Here is a 23,129-nt window from a genome sequence, read left to right as displayed (position 1 = left end):
ACGAAGTGCAGCGGCTGTCAAGGTGGTGCAGTGAGAATAACTTGATCCTGAACACCACTAAGACAAAGGAGATGGTAGCAGATTTTAGGAGGACAACACATGTCATTCAACCTCTGTTCATCGAGGGGGATGAAATGGAGCTGGTTTCAGATTTTAGGTTCCTGGGAGTACATCTGGAGGATGATTTGACCTGGAGTATCAATACAACCAGCATTGTCAGAAAGGCCCAACAGAGCATTTCCTGAGGGTTCTTAGGAGCAACCATGTGACCCAGAATCTGCTGGTGTCCTTTTACCGTAGCTCTGTAGAGAGCATCCTGACCTACTGTCTGTGCGTGTGGTTCAACAGCTGCACAGCAGCAGACAGAAAACACTGCTCAAAAGATCACAGGCTGCCCCCTGCCCTCCCTCCAGGAACTGTTCAATGGCCGCTGCCAGAGGAGGGCACAGAACATCCTCCAGGACCCCTCACACTCTTTGTTTCAGCTACTGCCATCAGGCAGACGTTTCAGGACAATGAAGGCCAGAACTAACAGACTGAGGAACAGCTTTTATGCCAGGGCCATCATTGACCTGAACTCTGTGTGGTCAAATGGACAGTGATGTGGGGTGGTAGTACTGAGTGTGTGTGTGTGTGTGTGTGCGTTGGTGTGTGTATTGGGGCTAGATTCTTCTAATGTTAATTTATTATTGTGTATTGTATTTTATTAATCATTTTTATCACTCATATTTTTATTATTTATTGTCTGAGGCACCTAGAAAGGAATGCATTTTAAATATCGTTGTGCAACTTGCGTATACAATGACAATAAAGATTCTGAAACCTGACTGAAACTCTTCAAATAAACCGTTCCTCTGCAGATGATCAGTTAGCTGTTTTACAACTACTCTTTCAAGAATCTTTGAGAGAAAAGGAAGGTTGGAGATTGGCCTATAATTAGCTTAGACAGCTGGGTCAGTGATGGCTTTTTAAGTAGAGGTTTAATTACAGCCACCTTGAAGGCCTGTGGTACATAGCCAACTAATAAAGACAGATGGATCATTTTTAAGACTGAAGCATCAATTAGCAACTGGCTACATAAACAGTGCAGGGGGGGTGTGTTCATGGTGGAGTGTAGCAGGTGATGCTGTTACTCACAGAGAGTCTAATCCCATTACCATAAGTGGGAAATTTCAGCTTCACTATAATATGGTGGGAGGAAGTGGAACTATCTTTCATGCAGTCATTTGACAGAAATAGCTCATACTACTCCAAAATATGTGACCCTGATACTATTTACCATGTTTCTGTTTGACTGCATGATGTGGCTCCAGAACAGCGTTTTAATGTAAATGCTACACTTTGAATGAATTCCAGATTTTTTACCTACCTGATTTCTGAGGAAATTAGAGCTGGGCAGCATACTGGTTAAACAAACAAAACAGCCACTGTAGCTTTTCAAGTGGTTTTAATATATCATATTATTTCCAGGAGCATTGTTGAACATATTGAGAGGGCATCTGTATTACCTGTGTCCTTCTGATCCACAGTATGAAACATACAGTAAAAGAAATCAGCAATAATCCAAAAATAATACTATTGTGGCACACAAGCACCAGAAGCTGCACATGCTTGGTACTGGCAGCTAGTGTAGCATAAAGTCTGTTAACAGCATCGAGGCCTTCTGTTGCCACACTCAGTAGTACACTCACACGGAGGATGGAAAATAGTGGCAATATGCACCAAAATAACCTGTGACCAAGGCAGGAGTTGAGCTGTGTCTATTACAGTTTTAATAAATTACATTAATCAGTTTATGTTTTGGGGGGGCCGTGTGGTGGTCAGCAATGTTGCCTCACAGTGAGGAGGTCTGGGTTCGATTCCACCATGGCCCGGGTCTCTATGTGTGGAGTTTAGATGTTCTCCCTGTGTCTGTGTGGGTTTCCTCCCACAGTCCAAAGACATGCAGTTAGTGGGGTTAGGTTAACTGGAAACTCTAAATTGTCCATAGGTGTGAAAGGTTGTTTGTCTCTCTGTGTTGGCCCTGTGACAGGCTGGTGACCTGTACAGGTGTACCCTGCCTTCACCCTATGACAGCTGGGATAGGCTCCACACACACTGTGTATGTTTGTGTGTGTGTGTCCAGCCCCTTGTTGAACCTGTGACATGAAGTATTAAGGGAGCTCTGAAGGCATAAGAAACCTGAAGGTGTACCTAATAAAGTGTAGTACGGGTTGCTGTGTGGAGTTTATTCTGTGACTTAGCTCTAATGAGCAGGTATCTGTCTCTGTGAGGGTGCATCTTACTATCCAGGCTGTCTAGTTATTAAAATGAAAATGAATGATTTTTTCTCTTGTTTGTTCGGTGTTGTTATCTTGGTTCATCCTGTTGATCTCAGCTCTGCGTCTCCAGTGACAGCCATCATCGTCCTTTTCTTATCTGTGACTGAAAACAAAGTCTGAGTGAAAAAAACCTCTTTGCAACACAAAAGAACTGATACATTCAAACTGTGAGTCTGTTCATTTAAACAAAGCTACAAAGTTAGCTTGGATTTAGAAAGTTTTCAAAGGACTTCATAAAGTCATAAAGTAGTCCACATGATTCAGGAGCTTGTAGAACCTCCTTTAACAGCAATAACTTGGAACAATCACTGTCTGTATCAGTCTGTCGCATTGTTGTGGAGGAATTTTGGCAGTCAGGTCACTGAAGTTTGCAGATATTCATTTATACACAGCTCTCTTAAGCACCCCCCACAACATTTCAGTCAGGTTGAGGTTCTGGACCTTGAACGGGCCTGTGCAAGAACTTGTTTCTCTTCTTTCTTCTTCTTGCAGCCATTCTCTTGTAGATTTGCTGTGTAATTCGGGTCATCGTCCTGTTTCATGTATCAGTTCTGAACAAGCTGTAGTTGTCAGAAAGATGGCCTCACACTGGACTGTAGAGTAGTTTAATAGAGGACTCAGGCGATAGAGCAGGTCATCTACTAATCAGAAAGTTGGTGGTTCACTTCCTGGCTGCTCTAGTCTGCATGCCAAAGTATCCTTGGGCAAGATACTGAACCCCGAGTGTGTCTCCGAGTATGAATGTGCAGGAACGTTAGACTGTCAGAGGATTTCCTCCTGTTTTCTGTGTGGTACACAGAGCTTTCCTTCTGGTTAACAGATCATGATTCAGCTGTGTCAAACCTCTGTAGACAGCTTGGAGAGGAAGAAATGTTGTTCTTTTTTTCAGTAATAAGGAAGTGACTTAATGTTACACAAGCTATTGCAACACATCACTTACAATGTTCGTACTGCTTAAAGGGAAAATCCTCCAAGTGTAATACGTGTTGTAAAAATTAACATTCCCTCAACACGCCATAGCACACTGTCAAAAGTTCTTGGAACATTTTTTATTGTAATTATTTTAATTGATAGCAAAAATATTGTATCATGTCTAGTATGACATTTGCACAAACTCACTAGTTTCCACCTCAGGATCTTGATCCACTCATCAGCCTCCACGCCTGTCTTAGCACAAAGGTAAAAGGTTCGATCTGGAAACACAAGACTGCGGACACACAGAGATGTGCAGAGTTATCTGAGAGAAAGCAGAAGGCTGTGCTTTACTGTATCCTTTATTCTGTAGCTGCAGCTATAATCTGACTTTAAAAAACATACCAGTCCTCTTACCATTTACCATGATTCTAAATATACCAACAGGGAAGCAGACACACTTCCTAGTTGTCTTTTGACTTGACTCTTAAAATCACAGTTTAACAACACAAGACCCTCCACTGATTATCCTGATTGTATCAGCACTGCATCAGGATGAAAGTCCGGTGTTTGTAAGTGTAAAGGGCACTATTTCTCAAGGACATCACAAAACATTAGTTCACATGAACAATGAAATGGGAAATGGACTGCAATGATAGAGTGCTTTTCTAGTCTTCTTGACCAGTGAAAGTGCATTAGAGTACAGTATTAAAATACATTTTTTAAGCTGCAATATTTCTTTTTGTTCATACCGTATATTCGGCCATTCCATCTCAAATCAACATGGGCCTCATTAAAAATGTTATTGTCAACATATATTTTGGTACATAGTTAATTAAATATAAATATCATCAGAAATTAGAACTAGCTGTCTTTTGCAATGTAAAGCTTTTATTAATGTGGGAGTTTACAGGATAGCTTGGTTAAGGTTTACGGTTCAATTCCTGGTTGCTCTGGGCTGCGTGCCAAAGCATCCTTGGGCAAGAAACGGAACCATAAGTTGCTCTCTGATGCAAGCGTTGGAGTGTGAATGTGTGAGAATGTTAGACAATAAAAGTACTTAGCTTAGATACATATGTAAACACGTATTGAGTGCTTAGAGTAGAAAAGCGCTCTATAAGAACTAGTCCATTTACAAGAGGAAGGCTGGCCTATAATACGACAGCTGGGCCAACTTTTAACTAGCGTTTTAATTACAGCCACCTTGAAGGCCTGTGGTACAATGCCAACTAATAAAAACAGATTGATAATTTTTATGGACAAAAAAAGATATGTTATCCCCTTGTGCAAATATTTTTTGCCCACTGGCAATACCTTTGCTGAATGCAAAATGTCACAGGGGAAAAGAGAGGGCTCTCACAGCTGTTGGGTACTTTACTACACATTGTATTCATATCCATCATGCAGGTACAATAATCGGAAAGGTAGGCTTTATATTGTTTGTCTAATGAGATTAATTTAGAAAGATTAAAGATTTCTACAGATATGAAAGCAGTATTCTGTTTACATGACAGCGCAATAAAAACATTTATGACACCGTGAGGTCATCCAAATGACTGTAGTTATGGTGACTGGCTAAATGGATGTAGACCAACTGCTTACTGGGCAGGCAGCTAAACACTTTCTCTAACATCTGGTTAATATTCTGCTGCCACCAATGACAAATATAAAAAACAAAACAAAAAAAACTTTACCACCTCATACTTATATTGACATTTATGCCCATAAGTATTTCGACAATGACACAGTTTTTCAAATTGTGCCTTTGTACACCACCACAATGGATTTTAATAAACAAGACAGAAGTGAAATGAAGATTTTCAGCTTTAGATTTAATTCAAGGGGCAGACAAAAGTGTTGCTTTAACTGTTGAATTACAGCTATTTTGATAGAGTTCTTCATTTTCAAAGGCTCAAAAGTAATTAGACAATTGACTGACACAAAGTTTCATGACCTATTGAGGCCCCTAATAAGATCCAACCAGATGTTGATGGAAGTGAAGGAAGCAATCATTTGCCTAAAAAGCCAATAGATGGCAAAACTTCAGGAGTGGTCATATCAGCTATCTGCTACATTCTTAAAATTCTTATGCACAGGTCAGGTTAGCAACACCAAAAGCCTTGGAAGACCCTGGAAGACAAGTATAGTGGATGATAGCAGAATTCCATCCTTGATTATCCCAAATAAAGAAGGTGGGCAGATCATTGTTTACAATCAAGACATGCCTTCAGATGTATAGATTAGCTTGTACCAGAAGGACTAAAACAGAAAAGCATGGAGAAGGAAAGAAAGCATGAAGCATGCTGCATCATCTGTCAAACATGGTGGAGGCCATGTTATATAATTTTATGTCAAAACACTGTTATGCCAACGTTATGGCACATTTGGCTGCCAGTAGAACCGGGTCACAAGTGTTCATTGATGATGTGACAGTTGATAGAAGGAGCAGTACGATGAATTCTGAAGTGTACAGCGCTATATTCTTGATTCAGCCAAATGCTGCAAAACTGATGGAATGGAGGTTCAGAGTGTAAATGGATAATGATCCAAAATGTCCTGCAAAAGCAACTCAAGAGTTTTTCAAGTCAAAGACACGGGGTATTTTATAATGGCCAAGTCAGTAACCTGATCTCAACCCAAAAGAGCATGCTTTTTTTTTTAAATTCAAGACAAAACAAACAAAAAATCAACAGCTAAATGTGTCAGGTGATATGAGAGAGAGAGAATTATGTTACAGCAGCAAGAAAATACAATAAATGACAAGTGAGAGTATTAAAGACCTCTATGAAAGAGTCATCAATGGAACTGTTTACCCTGCCCAGGATAGGGTTACTGGCTATCGGGAAATGTAATGTCACATCGCTGGTGGGGAAGGAGCCTTTGTATACCATCGCTGGTGGGGAAGGAGCCTGAGCTAGTGCGTGAGGTTGAGAGATACCAGCTAGATATAGTCGGGCTCACTTCAACGCGTGGTCTGGGCTCTGGAACCAGTCTGGAGTTGCCCTCGGTGAGAGGCATTGAGCAGGGGGCTTGCTGCCTGTATGCTGGAGTTTTCACTGGTAAACGAGAGGGTTGCTTCCCTGCGCTATCAGGCCGGGGAATGGGTCCCAACTGTTGTTTGTGCTTATGCGCCGAATGATGGTTCAAACCCTTCTTGGAGTCACTGGGCGGGGTGCTCGAGGGTGCTTCATCTGGTGACTCCATCGTCCTGCTGAGAGACTTTAATGCTCACGTGGGCAAAGACAGTGAGACCTGGAGGGGTGTATTTGGGAGGAACAGCCTGCCCAATTTGAACACGAATGATGTCTTGTTATTGGACTTCTGTGCAAACCACAGTTTGTCCATAACGAACACCGTGTTCAAACATAAGGATGTCCATAAGCGCACGTGGCACCAGGACACTCTAGGTTGCAGGTCGATGATCGATTTTGTAATCGTATCATCAGATCTTCGGCCGTACGTTCTGGACACTCGGGTGAAGAGAGCTGAGCTGTCAACTGATCACCACCTGGTGGTGAGTTGGATCAGGTGGTGGAGGAGGAGCATGCTGGACAGACCTGGTGCACCTAAATGTATTGTGAGGGTGTGGAGGAAATGCCTGGCAGAGACCTTCAACTCCCACCTCTGAAAGAACTTCGACTGCATTCTGAGGACATTGAGTCCGAATGGACCATGTTCTGCCCCTCCATTGTTGAGGCTGCTGTGGCTGTAAAGTGGTTGGTGCCTGTTGTGCTGGTAAGCCCCGAACCAGATGGTGGTCACTTGAGGTGAAGGGAGCCATCAAGCTGAAGAAGGAGTCTTATCGGGCTTGGTTAGCTTGTGGGAGTCCAGAGGCAGCTGACAGGTACTGGCAGACCAAGCAGAACGCAGCTCGGGTGGTGGCCGAAGCAAAAACGTGGGTGTGGGAGGTGTTTGGTGAAGCCATGGAAAAAGACTTTTTGATAGCCTTAAAGTGATTCTGGCAAACTGTCAGGTGACTCAGGAGGGGAAAGTGGTGTTCTACTCACACGATTTATAGTGTGGGTGGGGCACTGCTGACTTCAGTTGAGGCTATAGTCAGGCAGTGGAAAGAATACTTCGAGGACCTCCTTAATCCCACTGACACACCTTCTGTAGTGGAAGCAGAGTCTGGGGATAAGGGGGATGACTCGCCCATCACTGGGGGTGATGAGATTCACCCTGGGTTCCTGAAGGCTCTGGATGTTGTAGGGCTGTTTTGGTTGGCACGACTCTGCAACATCGCGTGGACATCTCGGGTGGTGCCACTGGATTGGCAGACTGGGGTGGTGGTCACCATCTTTAAGAAGGGAGACCGGAGAATGCGCTCCAGCCTCCCTAGTAAGATCTATGCTAGGGTGCTGGAAAGGAGGGTCCGACCATTAGTCAAACCTTGGATTGTAGAGGAACAATGCAGTTTTCATCCAGGTCGCAGAACACTGGCCCAGCTCTTTATCCTCTCAAGGATATTAAAGTGTGCGTTGAAATTTGCCCATCCAGTCTACATGTGTTTAGTGGACTTGGAGATGGCATTCGACCGCGTCCCTCGGGTTATCCTGTGGGGGGTGCTACAGGAGTATGGGTTGTCTGGCTTGTTGTTGTGGGCCATTAAGTCCCTGTACAACCACAGTGAGAGCTTGGTCCGTATAAGTCGGACATGTTTCCTGGGGGTATGGACTTTGCCAGGGCTGCCCTTTGAATCTGTTCATAATTTTTATGGACAGAACTTCTAGGCGTAGACAAGTGGTGGAAGGCTTCTTCTTTGGTGGCCTCAGAGTCTCATCTCTGCTTTTTGCAGATGATGCGCTCCTGTTGGCTTCATCAGGGGGTGGCCTCCAGTTCGCAGTGGAAGGGTCCACAGCTGAGTGTGAAGCGGCTGCCATGAGAATCAGCACCTCTAAGTCTGAGGCCATGGTTCTCAACCGGAAAAGGGTGGAGTGCTACTCTGGTTCAGGGACTAGTTACTGCCCCAGGTGGAGGAGTTTAAGTATCTCGGGGTCTTGTTCACGAGTGACAGGAGAAGGGAACGGGAGATCGACAGACAGATTGGGGCTGTGTCTGCAGTGATGTGGATGCTGCACCGGTCTGTTGCGGTAAAGAGGGAGCTGAGTGTAAAAGCGAAGCTGTTGATTTACTGGTCAATCTACGTCCCTATCCTCACCTATGGTCATGAGTTTTGGGTAGTGACCAAAAGAACACAATTGTGAATACAAGCGGCGGAAATGAGCTTCCTCCGAAGGGTGGCTGGCCTTTCTCTTAGAAATGGGGTGAGTAGTGCGGCCATTCCTCCACATTGAAAGGAGCCAGTTGAGGTGGTTCAGGCATCTGACTAGGATGCCTCCTGGGCACCTCCTGGATGAGCTGTTCCGGTCATGCCCTACCAGGAGGAGGCCCCGGGGCAGACCCAGGATATGCTGGAGAGATTATATCTCTTGACTTGTCTGGGAATGCTTAGGGGTCCCCCCCAGATGAGCTGAAGGAGGTGGCTGGGGAGAGGGTGACAATCCTTATATTTAAAATGATGGTACTTTGTCCTATTACTTTTGAACTTCTGAAAATGGTGGACTCTGTATAACAATTTCTGTAATTCCTAAACAACTAATGCAATACTTTTGTTAAAACCCCTAAATTAAAAATTTAAGTATGCACTTCAGATCTTATGTCAGATCAGATCTTAACTGCCTGATTTAAAATGTAGTGTGGTGGTATACAAAGACAACAATATGGAAATTATGTCATTATCCAAAAACTCATGGACCAAATTGTATATTAAATTAAATACAACAGTTTCTTAACCAAAAAATGGTGGTGCATGGTGACCCAGTCTGGCTTTAAACCTCTTCAGCTTTCACTTACGTGACTTTATGAGAACTAACTGACTGATGAAAACCTATCACATTCCTGATGGTGCAATGGAGAGGAAGAAAATTGAAATCAGCACTTCTTATTTACATTAACAAACACTTTTGAAATAATGCAGAAGGCTGTTACGTCTGCAAAGCCAGTGCGGCTTTTCAACTTGTACACTCTTTATTGCCTCTTCCTGTTTCCCTCTGTTATTTGACTACTTCCCCTTTTTTAAACGGCACAAACCTCACATTTTACTGCCCTGGGGAAGTACACTTCAACCCCCTCCTCTTTCCACAAACATACAAATAAGTATTACATTATGTTTGCCTTGTATATAGTAGTTGACTTAATTGTTGCATTTTGATTAGAGAGAAAAAGAGAGCGACAGAGACAGAGAGAGTATTAAGCAGTTGAAGCTTTACTAGTGGCCTCGTCGTTCTCTTGGAATTCCGTTTTCCCAGTGGGATTCCAAGGTACTTATAGCTATCTTCAATGTCTGCAATGTTTCTTCTTTTTTAAACCTTTATTTTACAAGGTACAATGTTTGAGAACCAGTTCTCATTTACATACATGACCTGGCCGATAGGCCCCAATAGAAATAAGTCCATGACACACAGATGCACATAAACATACCAAGGATAAAATAAAAATCACAGATTAACATGGAGCGAGTGTGTAAATCATGAGAGCTGAATAAGAAGCAGGAGTAAGAAGAAGAATAAGTGAGTCAGCATTAAAGGGGAAAGTAACGTGTGTCTGATTGTATGCATGTATGAATACAAGTATGCTTAATTGTGTATGAATTCTGTTGCCTATGTTGCCTTCTGGTAGTCACACACAAGATCAGGGCAGCACGGAGGGAAGACAAAAGTGTTAATTAATTTCATCATCATTTTTATCCTTTCAGGTGGTTTTAATTTAGGTATCGTCTCGTTTTTGTCATGGAAGAAAGGGTCGTTGGCAAAAACTATGACGAAAATATTTCATCAACGAAATTAACACTGCTGTCAGAGTTGCAGAAAAGTGTGACGAACAAAGTTCATGTTAAGTTCATTAATTAAAATATATACCAAATCAGGCTGACAGGTGAGGCCAGTAGTGACCCCCCTGGAAGCTAGCAAATGTTATCACTCACGATTTTATGTGGAGGCTGCATCTAAGAAACATTATGTTGTCTTTCAGCTAACTTGCTAGAATTTTCCAATATCCACCTTACAGTAAATTATCACTTTCTCTTTATTCTAAATAACCAAATTCTACAAATTCACTGTTGGATCACTTACCAAAAACAGTTGACTCTATCCTGAGAGTAGTCAAATTGGACTGCAGAGCAGGATCTCAGATCTAGGGTTCGAATGGGCTCCTCACACTGCAACAGAAAAAAAAATGTGCATACTGACTGTGCATATGAACAGGACCCTATAGTAAGAAGCAGGATTTAGGCTTATCCAGGTAACTTCATGTTTAACCCTGGGTTATCTGTACAACGAGGGTGGTTCACTTCTTACCAGGTTAAATCACGATGGTAACTTACGGTATGCTGTGAACATAACTTTTCCAGGGCATGTTATGTTTCAGAAATCACTGCTCACTGACCAATCAATTCCCGTTTTTAGTTTTCTTGCTGTTGGCAACATACAATTTTACAACAGATAAAATATAATCTTAAAACAGGTCACCTACACTGGCTTTGCTGCTGACCTTATATCAAATTCTTATGTAGACTAAGTCTATATTTAAATTTTGGTTTTGTATTTAATCTTAAACACCACCGAATCTGCAACTAAAACTGTGGGCACCAAGTTATGCTCCCAGTTTCAAATTGGCTGGAAGCACCAAACTTTCACTGAGTCTTTTAATAATCAATAATCAATTAATTCAATTCAATTCAATTTCTATAGCACCAAATCACGATAAACAGTTGCCTCAAGATGCTTCCTATTATAAGGAACAGACCCTGCAATAATTACAGAGAAAACCCAAACGACCCCCTACGACCAAGCATCTGGTGTCAGTGGGAAGGAAAAACACTCCTTATTAATGGGAAGAAACCTCCAGCAGAACCAGGCTCAGGGAGGGGCAGTCAGAGAGACAGGACAAAAGACATACTGTGGAAGAGAGCCAGAGATTAATAATAACTAATGATTAAATGCAGAGTGTAGGCATAGGCATGCTCTCAGGAGCTCAGTGAACTCCAGCGTGGTACCGTGATAGGATGATACCTGTGCAACAAGTCCAGCCCTGAAATTTCCTCACTACTAAATATTTCACTGTTAAATTTTAGTGGGATTATAACAAAGTGGAAGTGATTGGGAATGACATCAACTAAGCCATGAAGTGGTAGGGCCAGTGGATGAAGGTCGCCAACTTTCTGCCAAGTCAGTCACCACAGAACTCCAACCTTCATGTGGCCTTCAGATCAGCTCAAGAACAGTGCACAGAGAGCTTCATGGAATGGGTTTCCATGGCCAAGCAGCTGCATCCAAGCCTTACCTCCACCAGCACAATGCAAAACATTGGATGCAGTGGTGTGAAGCACGCCGCCACTGGACTCTAGAGCAGTGAAGACACGTTCTCTGGAGGGATGAATCGTGGACAACAGTCCTTGTCTGACTCCATTGTGCCAAGTGTAATGTTTGGTGGAGGGGGATCATAGTGTGGGGGTATTTTTCAGGAGTTGGGCTCGGCCCCTTAGTTCCACTGAAAGGAACTCTTCAATGTACCAAGACATTTTGGACAATTTCATGCTCTCAACTTTCCAACCTTCCTGTTCCAACATGACTGCACACCAGAGCACAAAGCAGCTCCATAAAGACATGGATGAGCCAGTTTGGTGTGGAAGAACTTGACTGGCCTGCACAGAGTCCTGACCTCAGTCTAATAGAACACCTTTGGGATGGATTAGAGTGGAGACTGTGAGCCAGGCCTTCTCTCCAACATCAGTGTCTGAACTCACAGATGTGCTTCTGGAAGAATGGTCAGAAATTCCCATAAACACTCCTAAACCTGTGGAAAGACTTCCCAGAAGAGCTGAAGCTGTTATAGCTGCAAAGGGTGGGCCCACATCATATTTAAACCCTCTGGATTAAAGATGGATGTTACTCAGGTTTGTATGCATGTGAAGGCAGACAAGCAGATACTTTGGCAGTATAGTGTACTTCTCATACATCCAGGACCTTCTCTGTTAGCTCACTAACATCTTTCTGGACTTCATTGATCATGGCTTCCAAACCTTCTTTTACATGGCTTAGCTCTCTCATGCAGCCTTTCTAATTTTTAAGTTAATTTTCAATTTTCTTCATTTTTAGATTTTAACTTACTATGAAGCCTGTCTAGGTTACAGTGTATCATAAAAGTGAGTACACCCCTCACATGTCTGCAGATATTTAAGTAAATCTTTTCATGGGACAGCACTGACAAAATGACTCTTTGACACAGTGAAAAGTAGTCTGTGTGCAGCTTATATAACAGTGTAAATTTATTCTTCCCTCAAAATAACTCAATATACAGCCATTAATGTCTAAACCAGCGGCAACAAAAGTGAGAACACCCCTAAGAGACTACACCTGTAAATGTCCAAATTGAGCACTGCTTGTCATTTCCCCTCCAAAATGTCATGTGACTCGTTAGTGTTACTAGGTCTCAGGTGTGCACAGGGAGCAGGTGTGTTCAATTTTGTAGTGCAGCTCTCACACTCTCTCATACTGCTCACTGAAAGTTCCAACATGGCAAAGAACTCTGTGAGGACCTTAAAGATGAATTGTTGCTCTGCATGAAGACTGTTATATAAGCTGCACACAGACTACTGCTCATTGTGTCAAAGTGTCATTTTGTCAGTGTTGTCCCATGAAAAGATATACTTAAATATATGCAGACATGTGAGGGGTGTACTCACTTTTGTGATACACTGTACAGGCCCTCAAATACATAAGAGTAGCTTTTTACATTCTTATTTTTTCCAGCATTTGATTTCTCATCACTGAAGTACAGGAGCTAGCCATAAGAAATTGTGGAACAGCCCCCACATAGTAGATTGACCCCATCAGAGCGGCCCATACAGAGGCAGGTCACAGTGGGGCCCATTACGGGCCTGCAGTGTACGCACAATCAAGGTGTGGGCTGCTTTACTAGGGACCCATACTGGTGGGGCCCCACATTCATACCGGTACCAAGGTCCACAGTGGACTGCCCAATCAGGCTCCACAGTACAGGGCCCACATGTGCCCTGCCTCATGGTACCTTACTGCCACCAATTAGCATGGAGTATGGACCAGAGTATTGCTCAAAAGAAACAAAAAAATGAAGCCATTCTGAGTTTAACTCCCATTTTGAATCAGTCCACATCTCACAGCCTCATATTTCTGACAGTGTAATCAAATATGTTCTACTGCAGTGATTCCCAACGTGTGCAGTCATGACAGGTGGGGTACAAGCAACCTGGGGAAAGTCATGCAGAACTAATGTTTAACAGAATCATTTCAGTTATGTTAGCAGCCTGCTCATTCACTGTTGTCAGAACTTTAGAGTCCGCAAAATGGATAAATATTTGACAGTTATGAAAAGAAAAATTGGTGGTGCTTCTGAGACAAACACCAAGCACCAATAATCAGCCTAAAAATAAGGAAATATGACAAAGCATGTGTGTAGGTTTGACTGTGAATGTGGCAGGACATGAAGAGAGACCTGTTTGAAACCTCTGGCAGCTGACAGCATGAGACCCAACAAACCAAACACAGTCACATCAATAAACCCAATTATTTGTAAGAAAACTTGGAGAATACTGTCAGCAGAAAAACGCTTTGTAAAATCTGCATCACAAAACAGCAAAGCACTAATGGCATCACACAAAGTTGCATACAGAATTGCTCAGTGCAAGAAACCACACGTGATAACAGAACTGTCACGTCAGAGTTCCTGTGTGAGCGTTTGGTCATATGACAGCTGATGAGCTCTTTAAGCTTCTCTCACAGGACACTGTGTACGCAGACCATAGCAGGGAAATGAAGTGTTTCCAGGCAATTACCAAAACAGTCTCACCAACAGACCCACTGCCTCATACACAGACAAACGAAGCAGATCAGCCCCAAGCCCGAGGGTTTGATCGGTAAGGCTGCCGTTTGATGAAAACAAGATCCCTTAAAGACCGGTATCCACATTTTGTGAAGAAATGTTTCACAGCAAAGCAAGGTGACCGTTTGTGAGTCTTTGAGCTCAAAGAGGAAATTCTCATGTTTTTGGAGCTCCTCCATGCCATTCTTTGCTTCGATGTTTTGTTTTGTCTCCATAGAGCTCACCATGTACACTTCAACATTTCACCCACATTAGCGACTAAAAACAGACCTAAAGTAGAAGCACACATGACAACAATATTAGGTCCATGCAGGTTTCTCAACAAACAGACTGATAACACAACAATGATGATGCTGTTTGATTTAACGTGAGTCAGTCTACACACAAGTGTGAAGAGCAGAGACAGACGTTACTGAGGCTGACGGCAGCTGTGCTGCTTTATATCACAGTGATACCTGCAGCAGGCAGGTGTGAGTCCACGGGGGGCCACGGGGTGACAATATTTATTTCAAGGCTTCAGTAACATCATGTTGCACATTTAGATTAATATAATATAAATTCTATTAATATTTTTCCTCCTCGAGCCAATAAAACTCTGAGCCTGTGCTATCAGGCAGGACACAGACTTATTATTACCATTAATTATTAACATCTAAACCATCATAATGAAGCAGGAAACGCTGCATCAAAGCTCAGGATAAACCTCAGTCATGCTCACGTTCCTTCACTGTAGCCACCACATTATGCAGGAGATGCAGCACTGTGAGAAAGAAGACGGAGCAAAGGCCTTCTTATTTTATGCTTTCTTTTAGGTTTAAGGAGAAGTCTATCTTATTTATTTTGGCATTTAAAAAAAAAATCCAGTTCTTGTGGCAGACCCATCTGCTGCAGCAGTTGGTGGTGATGGCTGAGGTTTGATGTGCACAGGGAGAATCCACTCAGCTGTGGGCTTTGGCCAAATCTCATCTGTGTTTTTCTGCCACTGAGAACAAACTGCTCATCTAGGCTGAACACTGAACTTTGCTGAGTTGAGAAAAGTAGTTTGAAAAGTTGTGCGGTGAAAAACAGGCTCTCTGCAGCCACTCAGAGTGACGGCTAAACTCCCACTAACTGAGCTGCTCATCTCTTTTCACACGTTTCTCTTCTTTTTGATACTCGCTGAACTTCACTGCTGCATTTCTGCAAATTCTGCTTATCTCTGTTTTCTGAAAAAATGCAGCGTAATGAAGCGATCAAGTGACCAGTGTCAGAGAAAATGTTTGAAGTGAAAGTTGTTTTTTAGTGGAAGAAATTAATGTTAATGAGTTTGATGTTATTTAAATAAAGTTAAACCTTTTTGTTGAGGAGCCGCGTGAACACACTTCTTCCTGCCACAGGGGGAAGGATGGCAAACCACTGTTCTAGTGTAATAAACACACTGCTTATTACACTAGAACTTCAGGTGGGCAGCCCACTGTGGGTCTCAGTACCGGTGTGAAATGGCTCCACCAGTGTGGGGCCCCCTAGGGCAGCCCTCACCCTAAGTGTGGGTATACTGTGGGTACACTGATCCAGCTATTTCCACAGCTGATAGCTGATGGCTCTGCTTCTACTTCAGGAACCCAAAGAATGGAAGTCAGCCCCCAGTCTGAGAGTGTTCTCTACTGGGATTACTGGGAGCTCGTTAAGCTGGGGTCTGATTATTCACACTTTGCATGTGAGGAGGAAGATTTTAAATTCAGTTCTGGGTTTTACATGGAGCCAACGAAAAAGAAGCTAATATGGGAGAAATATGCTCCATCCTTCTACTCCCCCCTTATTAATCTAGCTCCAGCATTTTGCTATTAAATGTTGCTATTGACATTATGAAATATCCCATAATACTGATGCTGACATCTGCAAGCATCTTTTCTGACTCTGAGTTTGGCTGAAATCTTCATCCTCACGTCTTCTTCTTCTGTCATAAAAACAGTGCACGTGTACTCCGGAGGAAAGCAGTACACCACCCTGATCAGTACACAGAAAACTGAATGTGAGAAACTGTGAAAGGCACGTTTCTCACAGCTGAGCAGACTCACCATTTTGTCTTTGAAGTATTTAAGTTCGTATCTGTTGAGCGTGAACCACCTCTGCTTCCAGTTCTGCAGAAAGGTGTGACAGTAAATACACTCTGAAGACATTTTCTAAACTGAAACCAAACCAAAACAGACTTCCTAATAACAAACTGATTTGAGATCAGATGTAAGTGTTCCTGCTGTTACCTTCACAATAGCGCCTTGCTTCACCAGGAAGCCTTCCTTCGTCCCCAGCTGAAAGAGACGTGTCAGAATTGTAACAGTGGTTGAGGTTTACTCCAGTTTAAATGCTGCACACTGTCAAGATGAGCCGCACTTCCATAATCTTTAACAAATGAATACCCATTAAGACAAATACAACATGTTTATTATTATAACTGACAGTATAGGCTGCCTAAGGATCAAATTATCACACCAAACGTTGTGTTCAGATTTTTGTTGTGCATGAATTGAATTTTCAGTCTTTGTGAATCCCACAAAAATGAATGCTGGGGCAGAATCATCACAGGGCTAACACAGTGAGACAGACCACCATTCACACCTGTATTGATTATTTATTATTTATTTACTTTTACTTTTTCTATATACTTGTTCTTAAATTTTATTTTAACTTAGTTACTTGTTTCAATTGTTTGTAAGGCAGTCGCAAGTAAGAATTTCATTGCTCAGCATACAGTGTTTTGTGGTGTACATGACAATAAACTTCTTGAAGCTTTAGAACCACCTGTTAACCTAACCCCAGTGGGAGGGAACCGGAGCTGAAGAGAACCTATGCAGACACGGGGAGAACATGCCAATCACACAGAGAGGCCAGATTTGAACCCAGGACCTTCTTGCTGTGAGGCAACAGTGCTAACCGCTGTGCCACTATGCTGCCCACCGTCTTAATATCTTTGCCAAAATCTTGTCGCGGTGTCAAGCAGAGCTGCACTGCTGAGCTAACAGCTTCTTCCACCCCTCATTTCTTTGTATTTGGCTTCCAGTGAGCCAGACTTGTATTTTTTTAAAGTGGTTTGGAGCAGTAGTTCTCCAGACCTTCTGAAGGTCTTCCAAAGGAAGAACTTCTGGCCTTTGAAGCATTCAAGCATCAGACAGGTACCTTACTCCAGGGAGACAACTTAGCAGACTCACTATTTGAAAAGATTTCTTCAGACACTTTGTTATCAGCAACCTGTCACATTTGTTCCCGTCCCTTCAGCTGAATGTAGGAAAAATGCCAAGAAGAATACAGTTTGACATAAAACTGCATTTGTGCTCAAAGTGATTCCCAAAGAGCTGTTAGCCTAAATCTCAGCATATCTCTGTGAGTGCAGAGTCTCCCTGAACAACCTGAGGAGACTGAACAAAAGAGGAAGTGGCAGGCTTCAGCGTCTACAGCAGACCAAGAGTATGTGAAAGGCGTGTCCTTAGCAAAGCCCTGACACATCTGGCTCTATGGTTGATGCAGCTGTCTCCAGTCTCAGTGGAGGGCGGCTGTCAGAGGGGTTCTGATATTCACAGGTGTGTGTGACGGTTGTCATACCGATGGCGCGTTTGCTACCAGGTCGTTTTCTGTGCGGCCCGTCTGTATGGCGGTGTGGACTCGCACAGACTCGTAGATAGATGGCTCCTCCACGCGCCACGGGTACGGACACTTCAGGACGATGAGGGTTCCTGGGTGAGACACAGAGGGGAGGTCACATACCTGACCACCTGGCTTTAACATGGACACGTACTGCTAAGGTGTGCTTTGTTTCGTGTGTGTGGTCTCTCAGTGCGCACCGTGGTGGATATGCTGGTAATGAGCAGGTTCTGCGTACCTGTGTCACTGCCCAGCAGAGGCTGGTTAGCAAAGTGGTAGACAAAGTCTTGAAGGCTCGGAAACTCGTTAAAGCCGAACACGTAGCTGTTGTTGTTGCGTGTCACCTGGAAATGCTTCACTGAGTCCTTCGCCCTGTGTCCAATGACAACATCAGTGTTGCTCATTAATCACAAATCTGTGGACGTTTAAAATCTAAGTATTTGTTTCCTTTCTTGATAATTGCTAAGTCTCACACACTGCTGTTAATCAGGTGTTGTTTCTCTTCCTGTGCCTCTCACACACACACACACACACACACACACACACACACACACACACACACACACACACACACACACACACACACACACGCACACACACACACACACGCGCTCTGTGTGGCTAACACCAGAACACAGAGACTGAAACAGCCCAAACTCTGGACCCGGAGACTGTTGAGGATCCAGGATCATGTCTTGGATGCTTTCTCTTCTGTTTAGGCCCCCGCCCCCCCCTCTCCTGGGCCTCCTCCAGGCCCAACAGCAGCCAGCATCCTGCCTCAGACTTGAGTGTGTTTATTTGTGTGCTTGCCTTGACTGTGCGTGGTGTCAGTTCAGTGAGAGTTGTACATAGACTTGTAGATAGTGACCTGTGATAGCTCTGTAAGTACTGAGCACTGCAGCGGTGCGTAGGAGGGAGAAGCCATCTTTGTTTACACCCAGTTTTGGTTAGGAGCTCAGGTGAGAACCTGCGTTTGGTTTGTAGGTCGAATTAGGCACCGTTTTGTTTGCTGCTTTGGCACTGCTCACCTGTGAGGCTAATAAACCTCTGCATTAAACACACCACAGACTGTGTTGCTGGCTTTTCTTGTGCGTGGTTGGAGTCGGGATGTTGCGCTCTATGTTATTCGCCTACACTTCGGGACGTAACACAGGGATGATTTTCTGTGGCTGCAGGAAGGCTGAAGGAAATCCAACACAGTACAAAACTGGCAATAAGGAAAAAGAAGGCGAGCGAATCCAGGAGGGTAAGAATGAGCAGAGACACGAATACACAGCACGCAGAAACAAAGGAAAACAGAAATATGAAGGCAAAGCCAATAAAAAGAGTTACAGTCAAATGACACACATGCAGGAGCATCTCTGCGACACCTGCAGAATAAAATGCTCCCCTTCCCACTGAACGAGCCTCTTCCTGCTTGGTCACAAGGATCATCTGATCATTAAGGCTGCTTTTTAAATACTGCTGATAGTGCTAATAATACACTGTTGTTCAAAGGGTGAAAATATAACCCTGCTTTTTGCTTGTGTTGTTTGTCTTCAGTATTTTCTAAGCACAGGCAGCAATAAATGAACTTTCCTCAAAGCTGGGGTTTAAATACGGACTCTTTAAACAAAGAGTAATTACAGGTGTCTGTGACAGCAGGGGTCTCTGGTATAAGAAGGCACTGGTTCCTCACCATGCTGGATAAATGAGGACGCTCACCTGACAGACAGGGCGAAGCAGCCTGGCCCCTCATTACTGTTTCTCAGGAGGTAACTGCCATCGGTGCCATTGGACAGGAGAAGGGCCTCTGCAGCATGGCGGGACAGGTCATAGTGGTACCACCTTCAACGAGACAGTAATGTGCCCTGAGAAGTCTATTAAATATGCAATAAAAGCACCTAAATGACCTCATTTTAATAGCAGGCTCATCTTCTAGCTGTGATTCATTTAAAATGATGTTTGAATGTGGCCATATTTTAACAGCTGTCTTCACATTGTGTATAACAGATCACACTGATTCTGCTCAGGCTGCAACGGTTCTGAAAAACATCTTCAGGACCCAAAGCTGCTTCTTCACTTCTTCCATCCAGCTTCTCTCCTGTGCCGAGCAGGCGACCTGCTCTGCCTCCTAATGTGAGCCGTGTGTTTCTTACAGCGTTTGTGTGCGCCTGGCTATCATGCAGAACCTCTCTGCTTTTTACACTGTTCCCAAAATGGTGTGAAAGAACAGACATTCCCCAGATGTTCTGATTCAAGATGATCTTTGCAGTAACACGAAGCTCAGCCTGTGTGACAGATGAAAAGGAAACCAGTAACAGGATGTGAAAGTTCTTTATTTGCATTAAAGGTTGCTGGCACCCTGTAAAATAAACCATCGAGGCAACCAGCTGAAGAAAAATGAACATTATATTCAGAAGGTTCTGATCTCATTCAATAATCACTTTACACTCCACAATGAAGTCTGCTGCTTGTAGTTGTTGTCAGCAGGCTGCGGATTCAATCACCTTTTTAGATTTGTCTTTGCACTGAAACAAAACAAAGTGACGTCAGTGTGATAACGTCATTAAGTGACTCGGGCTGAGTCCGCCGGGTGCGTCGCAGGCGCAGATCAGTGTTCAGTCTGCTCGGTCCTTAATTTTGAACCCTGACCGGGTTCTCTCTGCTGTGTCCGACTTCCTGCCCTCTTCATGTGCTGCACGCAGCTCCGCGGGGCTATTTCAGGCGCCGCTGAGCGGACACCTCTGTGGCTCCTCTCTCGGAGCTGCAGGTACTCCGGGATCCGGGCAGCCGCGCCCAGAGTATCCTGGAGTGCAGTGTTTACGGACATGAGGGGTCAGGGCACAGACCAAGCTGTCCAAACCGCTGAGACGCCACAGACAGCATTTAGAGCGAGCTAATTGTTAACAGACTGTACAGGTGTGCCTGTACAGGTGTAGCTGAATGAGCAGGCGCGTGAGCTTCGGTTTACCACCTTACAGCTCACAGAGGTCCCTTAATTAGTGCTGAAGCTGCACACGGAACCCAGCTGTTTAAGGCTATTGCAAAATGTTATCATCATTTACGTTAGTCGGTTATAATCGGTGTGGAGGCTTTATGACTGTTTAAGAAGCAAACCTGTCCTCCCTCTATGACGAAGTCTGCAGGACCGTCTGTGTAACAGTGTTACCGAGGGGCTGTAGAGAGCTGTGTTCGTCCGTCGGCTCTCTGAAGTGTATGGTTTTAGCAAGGAATGTCCTAAGGTATCGTTTATAGCAACATTATTATTATTATAGCGAGGATTAATAATTCCGCTTCCAGAGCCGGCCTTACCCCAAACTCTCCAGCTCTTCACTCAGGTCCTCGCTGGATGCGTCACTGAAACAACTCATGTCTCCAGCAGATCTCAGCAGGCTGCTGATGGTGTGAGCAGCAGCAGCCAAACACAGAAGTAACAAGTGTCCGGAGAGACACGCCTACAGGAAGTACACAGTTCAGCCGTGCGTGCAGTTCAGTGTCATTTAACAAAACTAGAAGTAGAGCCACACACACGCTCATCAGCCACTTTGTTAGGTACACCCTGCTAGTTTTACCTTCAGAACTGCCTTCTCTCTTCATGCCTACATTCAGCAAGCTGCCTGAAATCCTCCTCAGAGATTTTGGTCCATACTGACATGACATCATCATTACGTTGCAGCAGGTTTGTCAGCTGCACGTCTATGATGGAAATCTCCCGTTCCACCACATCCCAAAGGACCTTCATTGGATTGGAAATCTGGTGATTGTGGAGTCCGTGTGAGTGTAATGAACTGTCAAGAAACCAGTCTGAGACAACTTTGTGACACGAGCCTGCTGGAGGCAGCCATCAGAAGAAGGGATGGACACGATGCTCATCATGGTACTATGGGCTCAACACATTACTCCACCAGCAACAGCAGCAGCCTGAAACACTGATACAAGATGCTTTCATGTCACTGTGATGTTCTCAGTTTGTAATCAAACTACGCCACCTGTTGGTAGTACAGAAATATGTACTGAACTAGGAGCACGGCAGAGTCCAGAGACTTAGGAAAGGTTTGTGTTCAGCATTTTGGAGCGAGAAGTTAACCCCAGAAAACGTCCAATAAATTGTAAGTTAAAGCGTGGTAGCAAAAACAAGGGATTTTTGCCCAGAGAACTGGCACTAACTGTGTAAACCATAGAGATGGTTGTGTGGGAAAATCTGGGCATTCTGGTGCAAACAGTTATACCATGTTCAAAGTCCTCAAATCACCTTCCTTTCCCATTCCGGTGCTCAGTTTGAGCTTCAGCAGGTGGTCTTCATCATGTCTACATGCCTAAATGCACTGAGTTGCTGCCATGTGAATGACTAAATAGATATTTGTACTCAGGTAAACTCGGTCGTTTTTTTGTTAAAAATTTGAAAATTAACTAAGAAAATTAATAGAAATAAAATTAACTATTTATGACATTTAACTGTGTTCTTGTTGTCTCCTGAATCCAAGCTGGGAGCTGGTTCCACAGAAGAGGCGCCTGAAAGCTGAAGGCTCTGCCTCCCATTCTACTCTTAAGTATCCTAGGAACCACAAGTAAGCCAGCAGTCTGAGAGTGAAGTGCTCTGTTGGGGTGATATGGTACTATGAGGTCTTTGAGATAAGATGGTGCCTGATTACTCAAGACCTTGTATGTGAGGAGAAGGATTTTAAATTCTATTCTAGATTTAACAGGGAGCCAATGAAGAGAAGCCAATATGGGAGAAATAGCTGTAGTGAGGCATATAATACTGCAACTCAGTGTCCTGGTCTTAACTGTGGGTAAACATGTTTGGGGTTTAATAAATTTAGCCAAATTTCTGGAAATGAGAACTGCTCCATCCAAAGTGGAATGGGGGCTTGCTTCCTCTAACATAACCAGGTTTCCTCCAGAAAGTTTCCAAATTATCTGTAAAGCCCACATCATTTTTTGGACAGCACTAAGATGGAAAGCATGTTAAGGAGAATGTGGCTAAACATGTCACTCCTAGTCCAACTGGGGAGGGGAATGGAGAAAGCTATGGAGTCTGATACTGACACACAATACACACGTCACATACCATGACACTTAGAAGTAAAATGTGAAAAAAGTTATGTATGCCTGAAATAATAATGTATATTAATAATATAAATAACTTTGATTAAGAGGAACCATCAGCATATCAGATGGGGGAAGGCATGTTCAGGGGTAGCAAGAAAAAGAGAAAGGCAGGAGAGCAGAGGTGACGTACAGACTTTAAGTGTAGGGCCAGGCCCAGGTTCCTCCAATAGTTAGCCAAGCGGTCAGTAGAGGGGAGCAGGGTGACCTTAGTCTATTCCCATATTTCGCCAACACCTTCTGAAATGGTATCAAACTGAAGACACTTCCACT

The 23,129-nt window shown here is 43.7% G+C and overlaps 1 protein-coding gene across 1 annotated transcript; it reads right to left on the bottom strand.

Annotated features, from left to right (window-relative positions):
- Window positions 1–1,436: 1,436 nt before the first annotated feature.
- On the bottom strand, window positions 1,437–21,169 carry dapp1 (dual adaptor of phosphotyrosine and 3-phosphoinositides). The gene is made up of 9 exons (XM_030724994.1): window positions 21,060–21,169; window positions 19,470–19,592; window positions 18,004–18,137; window positions 17,727–17,857; window positions 16,391–16,438; window positions 16,208–16,270; window positions 10,364–10,449; window positions 3,441–3,528; window positions 1,437–2,424 (listed from the first exon to the last, which is right to left on the bottom strand). The coding sequence occupies exons 1-9, from the start codon at window positions 21,116–21,118 to the stop codon at window positions 2,401–2,403; spliced, it is 756 nt and encodes a 251-aa protein (XP_030580854.1). The 5' UTR covers window positions 21,119–21,169; the 3' UTR covers window positions 1,437–2,400.
- Between the last annotated feature and the right edge of the window lie 1,960 nt (window positions 21,170–23,129).

Source organism: Archocentrus centrarchus, unplaced genomic scaffold (genome assembly GCF_007364275.1).
Source record: "Archocentrus centrarchus isolate MPI-CPG fArcCen1 unplaced genomic scaffold, fArcCen1 scaffold_44_ctg1, whole genome shotgun sequence".
In the NCBI taxonomy this organism is placed as follows: Eukaryota; Metazoa; Chordata; class Actinopteri; order Cichliformes; family Cichlidae; genus Archocentrus; species Archocentrus centrarchus.
This window is presented reverse-complemented; position numbering and strand designations above follow the sequence as displayed.